Source organism: Medicago truncatula, chromosome 3 (genome assembly GCF_003473485.1).
Source record: "Medicago truncatula cultivar Jemalong A17 chromosome 3, MtrunA17r5.0-ANR, whole genome shotgun sequence".
Taxonomy (NCBI): domain Eukaryota; kingdom Viridiplantae; phylum Streptophyta; class Magnoliopsida; order Fabales; family Fabaceae; genus Medicago; species Medicago truncatula.
In genome coordinates this window covers 50,691,096-50,699,125 of record NC_053044.1, presented here as the reverse complement: position 1 = coordinate 50,699,125, position 8,030 = coordinate 50,691,096, and the positions used below count along the sequence as shown (strand labels likewise).

Genomic DNA, 8,030 nt, shown 5'->3' with positions numbered 1-8,030 from the left:
GGTATTAAAAATTAAAAAAATTTTAATTTTAATTTGCCGACACTTTTGAGAAATAAAATATATTTATTATAATTGTAACTAATAGGAAATATATTTTTTCAAAAAAAAAAAAAATTCATTAAACTATTGATTTAACATATGGGTGTACCGGTACACTCAATTGTACCATAGAAATTGCCTAGAAATTATCAATAAATAAATATTTTTGGGGTTTAATTATTTTTAATTGGACGGGGGAAAGAAGCGCGCGCCATATTCAAACCTCTCAACGAAAGAACAATAAAACCCAAAAAAACAAAATTCGCCAAAAGCTACTATCGGCGCCATGGGAATCATTTTGGTTTTGGTCTTCTTTTTTGAAACACAAATTTTCCTACCTATTCTGTTATATAAAAAAGAAAACCCATTCACCAATTCTCACTCATTCACAAACCCTAACTTTCTCATCCTCTTTCTTTCATAGCAACACTTCACTACACTCTGAAAGATGGAGACTCGCGCATCAAAGAAAAGAGCCAACACCAATCAACAACCTCCACATGTCATCGTTCCCAAAAGACAGAGGGTTGTTTTGGGTGAATTTCCAGATCTCAATCTTCCTGATTTTGATTACCAACCTACTCAGAAACTCCAATGTCCCAAAAATCCCAATCTCAACAAATCAATCTCAACCCTACCTTTCCTTAATTCCAATTTGGATAAGCCTTATGTATCAGACATATTCGATTATCTTCAAACCATGGAGAAAAAGAGAAGACCAATGTTTGGTTATATGGAGAATGTTCAAAGAGGCATTACATCAAACATGAGGGGCACATTGGTTGATTGGTTGGTTGAGGTTGCAGATGAATACACGCTTCTTCCAGAAACCCTTCATCTCTCTGTTTCATACATTGATAGATTCTTATCTAACCAACCTATCATTAGATCTAAGCTTCAGTTGCTTGGTGTTTCATCCATGCTCATTGCATCGTAAGATCTCAACAACTTTTTCTTTTTTTATTTTCATAAATGCTGTTATGTTAGTTTGCTTTTGAATCAAAATTTTAATTCTATTTAATATGCAGGAAGTATGAAGAAATCACCCCACCAAAGGCCATAGATTTCTGCCAAATCACTGATAACACATATGATCTTGACGAGGTAATGTAGTATTCTTTTATCTGGTCTTGAATCAAATTTTGTTCTTGATTGAATAATTTTATTTCATTTTTTTTTCTTGTATTGCTTTGTTTCTCATGTATGTTGTTTGTTGTTAATATAGGTTTTGAAGATGGAAGCTGACATACTCAAAACCCTGAACTTTGAAATGGGCAACCCTAATGTCATCACATTTCTAAAGTAAATACATTTTTTATTGTGAATTTGAATATCTAAAGCCTTGTTGAAATGAAGTTAATTGGACTAATTCTGTTTATTTTCACTTGCTGTGATTCATTTCAGGAGTTTTGTTGGGATTGCTTCTGAGAATCAAAAGGTAATTTGAATTGTTGTTTTATTACTAGCTGGTGATGTCAAAACCTGTTATTGTGTTTTCTAATTGTCGTTTGTTTGTTTTAATTTCAGACTTCCAATTTGCAGTTTGAATATCTGTGCAATTATCTTGCCGATATAAGCCTGCTGGACTATGAATGTATAAGATTCATGCCTTCAATTGTGGCTGCTTCTGTTATCTTTCTTGCTAGATTTATTCTCCGGCCTGGAGTACATCCTTGGGTAAATATTTGATGTTATTGATTTTAATCTATTTGAATTCTAAAAAACAATAATATTTCAAGGTACTTAATGTTGCGAATCTATTTCAGACTTCATCCCTATGTGAATGTCTGGGTTACAAGTCGGCTGAATTGGAAGAATGTGTTATGATTTTACATGACTTGTATTTGTCAAGAAGGGCAGCATCCTTCAAAGCTGTTAGGGAGAAATACAAGCAACAAAAGGTGATTGTTTTAACTTTTAACATTTCATTTGTTATAGTTAATTCTTATTAATGCAAGTTGGTTGACTTGAACTCATTGTCTGGAACAGTTCAAATATGTGGCAAACCTCCCTAGCTCGCCAGAGATACCAAATTATTACTTTGAAGAAGACTGATGCAGTGTGAATAACTTAGTGAATGACTGAATGTGGTTCATGACTGACAAATATATTTTTGGTGGCTATGCGGTTTAACAATCAACTTAATTAGCTCAAGCATAATTATATGATATTCCAGTCACTGCCTGCTAATTTTTTATGATAATCTTAATGACCAAGTTCCTTTGTGTTCAAGTTGTCACTTGTTAATACAACCTATGCTTTTGGGGTCTTGTCTTTGATAGGGTATACTACATTGGTTAGTGAAACTTAAAGTGTTGTTTTATTGTTTATGATTTGTATGGTTGAAGTATAATTGAGTCAAGTGTAAAGGATGCAAAAGATATTACTCCCTCCGTCCTAAATTGTATGACGTTTTAGGCATTTCACACATATTAAGAAATGTAATTAATATTGTGTGGGAAAGAGATATTATGAATTGTTTTACAAAATTATCCTTAATAAATGATATGAGAAAGATAAATGAAAGAATTGAAAGAAGAAAGAGTAATAAATAGTTAAAGATATAATAGGAAAAATAACATTAATGTTTCATTGATATTGTAAAGTGGCATACAATTTGGGACAAATATTTTTTCTAAAGTGACATACAATTTAGGACGGAGGGAGTAATCCATTGTCTATTATTTTTGCAATGAAGAATACAAGACTCTGCCTCTATGGTTGAAACACCCAACTTTATCTTAATTTGTACCCTTTCTGCTGTCACCTCTTAACATCTCTCTTAATTATTCCTGCTCTAGTGCTCTCTTCATTGTCTCTTAATTTTTTTTTATGAGAGGTACGGGGAAAGGAGAGTAAAATGTACTACAATATACCAACCAGTATCACTATTGACAGCAGCTGAGAAAATGGGTGGTAGTTGTATTGTGTTGTTCAATCAGTATCATGAAAGCGTTGTTATCAGCAACTACGTGGTGAGATGGAAGGTTAGGTGAAGGGGGTTGGGAAAATATATGGTCTTGTTGTGTGTTGTAAGGGTGGTTTGGAGAATTAGACTATGGCAGGAATTGGGAGTTGATCCAAAAGAAAATGAATGGTTAATTGGTTATTGAGCTGCTACCGTTTAGTTAGCAAGTTTAATTTGGGGATTTTGATCTTATTGTTTATTGTGGTGATTAGATTAAAATTGGTATTTTTAAAATGCGATATTTTTTTTAAATAGGTTAGAGGCTGAACTCTCACACTTTAAATTTGGAGAAATAATCCTTTCAAAAAAAATATATGGAGAAATGATGAATTTGGATTTGAATTCGAACCATAACTTCTGCATACCAATGTCTTTACAACTATTAACTGAGCTTTATTTATAAAACTTTTCTTTTTAACTAAATAAAATAAAATTATAATGTGAGATTGTATTTTATTCAATTTGTTATCATGTTTTTTTTTAAGGAAGTTGGTGAAGGTTACCATGGGAAATGTCACTTTTTACCTACACATGGCAATGCAACAAGTTGCTACATATTTTGTTTGGTTTTTTTGTTTGAACAAACATAATTGAATGCTATATTATATTTAAATTTGAATTGCATCTCTCCTTTTAGAAAACATTACTTTGTACACCACCATCTTATGTATCTCAATTCTTGACGGAATTTTTTCTTTTCTGCATCACAGACTAAAATTATTGATAACTATACCCCTTGTTGATATTTAATAATGCAATGCAATGCCTTGTTTTTTTTTTTTTGGAAAGATTGCAAATGCCTTGTTCTATACATGCTTTGGAGAATAGGCATTTGTTTTCAAATTTTTTTGTTGTTGTTTTATTTTTATTTTGGCGAACAAGCCATTTTTTTAGTGTAGTTTTCACATAGGCTTTAGGGAACAACCATTTTTAATATTTTTTTTGGTTTTTCTTTTTGATTTTTTTCGTTTAGTTTTAGTTGATTTATTTTAATAATTTTTAGGATTAAATGTTTAATAAAAAATTAGCAACAGACCGTGGTCCATACGGATTAAACGTCAAAGCGCGACTTATGCATCAAATTATTGTGTCATAAATTCTCTTATTATTATTTTGAAGATGTGTAAGAAAATCAATTTAATTAATTAATTAGCGATTGACTTTTGTTCCGTGTATAAATTGTACAACAATATTATCTACTGAATGTTGTTTTCTAAAACAAGACTTTTAATTTTTTTATCAATATTAAAAATTCGTGATGAAATAACGTTTACCAAACGGAGCCTTTTTAAACATACGAGCTTGTAAGTTATTCGCTAAAAGAGGCTTATTTTCAAGTTGACATAAGCCCATAAACAACATGCCCATTCAATAAAAACAATCAGCCCAAACAAATAAACAATATTCTATTTACATGTGGGGTCCGCATTTTTGTGATTTTGTAAAAACAAAAAGTTTTCAAAAAATAGCAAGTAATACATCTGAACCATTCAATTTTTTTATTATTAAATCAATGGTGCAAAAGTCACTTTTCCCATGGTGTCACATATTTTTTTAAGGAACACTTTCTAAAGAAAGACCTTCAAATTTAAGAGTCCTTTGTTTACCATTAAATCAAATCAAATCCTTGGAGTTTTATATCACATTTTTTTTAACAACTTTTAAATGTTGTATATCTAGCAATATTTTCTTTTGACCATTTAGAAAAAAACAATATTTTTTTCATACAAAAATACAATTTGTTTTAGTAAACAAAATTACCGTTTTCAGTTCAAAGTTTAATTTATTTTAAAATAACGAGACATATCAAGATAAATTTGAAATCACTTATAAAAAAAAAAAAGAAGATAAATTTGAAATCATATTTTTAAGACCGGCTTAATACATGCTTTGAATTTTGCTGCCGTATCGTTAAGACCAAAATAAGATTGAAAATAAGTTAAATGATGAAAACATGTATTAACCTTTTTAAAACTACTATAATTTTGAATTTTTACACCATTGCCACATCCCAATTATTTCGTAACTCTCGTTCTTTTGTTGGCCCCAGAAACCCAAAATTGTTGCTACTCCAATACACTTTCCTCTCCCCAAAATAAAAAAAAAAATAAAAAAAAACGCTCATCTCCAAAAATGTCCGACTCAGAAGTCACAACCGTAACCTCATCGGACTCAAACTCCGTTCCACCACCGCAACAAAACGGCGACCAAACCAAACCCCCCTCTGCCGGATTCAGCATATGGCCACCCACTCAACGCACCCGCGACGCCGTCATCACTCGCTTAATCGAAACCCTAACCACTCCCTCCGTCCTTTCCAAACGCTACGGCACATTGCCCTCCGACGAAGCTGTCTCCGCCGCTCGTCAGATCGAGGAAGATGCCTTCTCTGTAGCCGGTGACTCCGCTGTTCCTGACGGTGGTGACGGGATTGAGATCCTTCAGGTGTATTCCAAGGAAATCAGTAAGAAGATGCTCGAAACCGTTAAGGCTAGACCTACCGTTGATTCTAGCGCCGTTGATAAGGATTCTGCTGCTGTGGCACCTACCGTTGATGATCCTCCTTCTGCAGAGGATGCTGCTGAATCCGCGAAGATCGAGACGGAGACTGAAACCTGATCATTGGGGATTATAGTATGTTGTTGTGGGATTTTATATTTTAATATCTTGTTTAGTATGATGATCTATCTGTAGAACTTTGATGATTTCTTGTGTTACCAATCTTTATCACATATTATTAAAATTGTGGGATTGTTGGTTTGTTTTAATTTGCGTCATTTGTGTTAAAGTTTATTTTCATTATGCTATCAAAATGTTTTGGAAATTTTGAAATTGGAATGTATTATCAGTGTGCGAATGTCTATGTCTAGGTATGGTGTTCATGATTCTTGTGGTTAACTTCGTTTATTTGTGTGTGATTAATCCTTATAGATGTTGTGGCTTGTGGGGTTGCATTTTCTGAATCTTGCAATAGAGTTTCACTAGTTTTCTATGCATGCAATTTATTCAAACTACTTGGTGATGATGATTTCAACTTCGCTGACACGATAATTGTTTGTATTAATTACTAAGTGATGATATGTTCTCATCTATTGTGTGGTTGAGTTTTCTTTATACTAGGTGGTGATTTAGATATATGATATACAATAGGAGTAAATATAGAGATGAGAATTTATATTTTACACTTTGTGCATTTTTTTGGTACAATGGTGGCAATGAGGTAAGAAACCTTTATCTCATGAAAACTATCCAAATCTATCACAACTAGTCCAATCCTAGTGAGAAATAAATTATTTGAAAGTTGATCAAGTGTTTAATCTCAGATGGAGGAGTCAGTCTCAGATGAATTCTGAAAGGCTAAAATTGATCCAATCTAATTCTAGAAATGAAGGAAGTGGCCTTCAACCTGCTAACTGTGTTAGTGCCTTAGTGGTAATGCTTTACTAATCTAATAATGAAAAGTACTTTGAAACACCTGTTTATATTAAGAAAGTATCAGATAATCTATTGATCTTTTAGGAAAGTGTAGTGATAATATCGAATTTATATGGAATGGGAATCTTGTTGCAATGGGTGGTGTTGTCGTTGGATTTGAGTTGTGGAATCAGCCTTTTGCAAATGTAAAGTAAGGCTATCTACAATATATCTTAAATGGGTCTGATTCTTTTTTGGACTGCTACAGTAAGAGCTCTACAGTGTTAGGTTTCCTTTTATAGTCTAATTTTTTTTTATGATATGTACTGCTAGCGGTCATACTAATTGATGCTTACAAGAGATTGCTTGATGAGCCTATTTTTTGGTAAAATTACAAATTAACTTCAATGGATTTGGCCTGGTGGTATTGGTTTGGGACCCGGGAGTGTGCTCCTCTTCAAGGTCTCATGTTCGATTCTCCCCGGTGCCAATTTGGGTGGGCTTATTTAGCTTCCTAAAATAAAAAATAAAAAAACGTAAATGGGTCCTCATCCTAATCTGAACATTTCCATTAGTAGAATGTATATCATCACTAGTCATGAGGACATCCAGAGCTTTGTTGGGAAGTGTTGGATTTCTAGCTTTTGATAATCTGAAATGGTAGAATGCAGGGTAGTATACATTATGCCTTGTTCTATTTTTATGTTTGATGCATAACTTGATAACGAAGAAGCCATTGTTTGATTTGATGTCTTATACAACTTGATTTCGTACAGTGAAGTCTTCGGATTTTTATGAACCAATAGAGAAAAGGTCCACCATATTTGGTTCTATTCTATTGGCCTCTGTTGGAAAATCATATGATTTGTAGAATCATATGATTCATCTTTAACTTACATTCTCAACTTCTGAGAAATGTTGGATTTCTATCTTTTTCCCACTGTAATTGTGTCTATTAATCTTAACTCTTTGTAAAGTTACTTATACATCCCTATTTTGATAGCTGAGAAATAGTCTCTAGGTTGTTGAATACATAAATCTTAGCCTGCTTGTTTATATGCATGAACTCTGACTCCATGACTTGGTCCTCTTAACATTACCTCTTATATTGGTTTTGGTTAAATCCTGTATAACACAGAGGCATGGGAAGATTCATCTCAGATTCTTCCCTGTATTATCTATAATCAATAACCAACAAGGAGTAGCGATGGAGCATCAATTTGAGTGCTCCGACTCTCCTTAGTGTTATCCTTCTCTTTTTCTGCCTCACAATTTATGTTGAGATGCACTTGAACACTTCATTTTTTTTTATTTTTTGAATCAGCAAATATTATTAAACGCCATCCCTGCAAGACGCAAGGTATGGACGAAACAAGATACAAATGGTGCCGCATATAGACGGTATACCATAACCATCTAAAAACACCCCTGGAGATAAACCCACCAAAATACATCACCACCTAAAACAGACTTAAAAAAAAACAAGCACTGTAAACACGGTATCCACCACCGTCCATCGTCACTACTCACCCACAAAGAACACCCTCAAAATAAAACTCGCAGACCCCAACACCCAAGCTGAACCACATTTCGAAGAGCACCTAACCGA

The 8,030-nt window shown here is 33.2% G+C and overlaps 2 protein-coding genes across 2 annotated transcripts; both read left to right on the top strand.

Annotated features, from left to right (window-relative positions):
* Positions 1-281: 281 nt before the first annotated feature.
* Positions 282-2,396, top strand: LOC25489917 (putative cyclin-A3-1). Its single transcript, XM_013606275.3, has 7 exons — positions 282-972; positions 1,068-1,143; positions 1,265-1,341; positions 1,444-1,477; positions 1,567-1,716; positions 1,806-1,940; positions 2,029-2,396. Exons 1-7 carry the CDS (start codon positions 488-490, stop codon positions 2,092-2,094), a joined length of 1,023 nt encoding a protein of 340 aa, XP_013461729.1. The 5' UTR covers positions 282-487; the 3' UTR covers positions 2,095-2,396.
* A 2,564-nt stretch (positions 2,397-4,960) lies between these two features.
* Positions 4,961-5,905, top strand: LOC25489916 (MFP1 attachment factor 1). Its single transcript, XM_013606274.3, has one exon. The coding sequence runs from the start codon at positions 5,141-5,143 to the stop codon at positions 5,624-5,626; it is 486 nt and encodes a 161-aa protein (XP_013461728.1). The 5' UTR covers positions 4,961-5,140; the 3' UTR covers positions 5,627-5,905.
* The last annotated feature ends 2,125 nt before the right edge of the window (positions 5,906-8,030 follow it).

Coding starts and splice junctions, on each gene's coding strand:
- LOC25489917 (XM_013606275.3), top strand. CDS start 488: ATGGAGACTCGCGCATCAAAGAAAAGAGCCAACACCAATCAACAACCT. Junction 973..1,067: donor TCATCCATGCTCATTGCATC/GTAAGATCTCAA, acceptor TTTAATATGCAG/GAAGTATGAAGAAATCACCC. Junction 1,144..1,264: donor ACACATATGATCTTGACGAG/GTAATGTAGTAT, acceptor TTGTTAATATAG/GTTTTGAAGATGGAAGCTGA.
- LOC25489916 (XM_013606274.3), top strand. CDS start 5,141: ATGTCCGACTCAGAAGTCACAACCGTAACCTCATCGGACTCAAACTCC.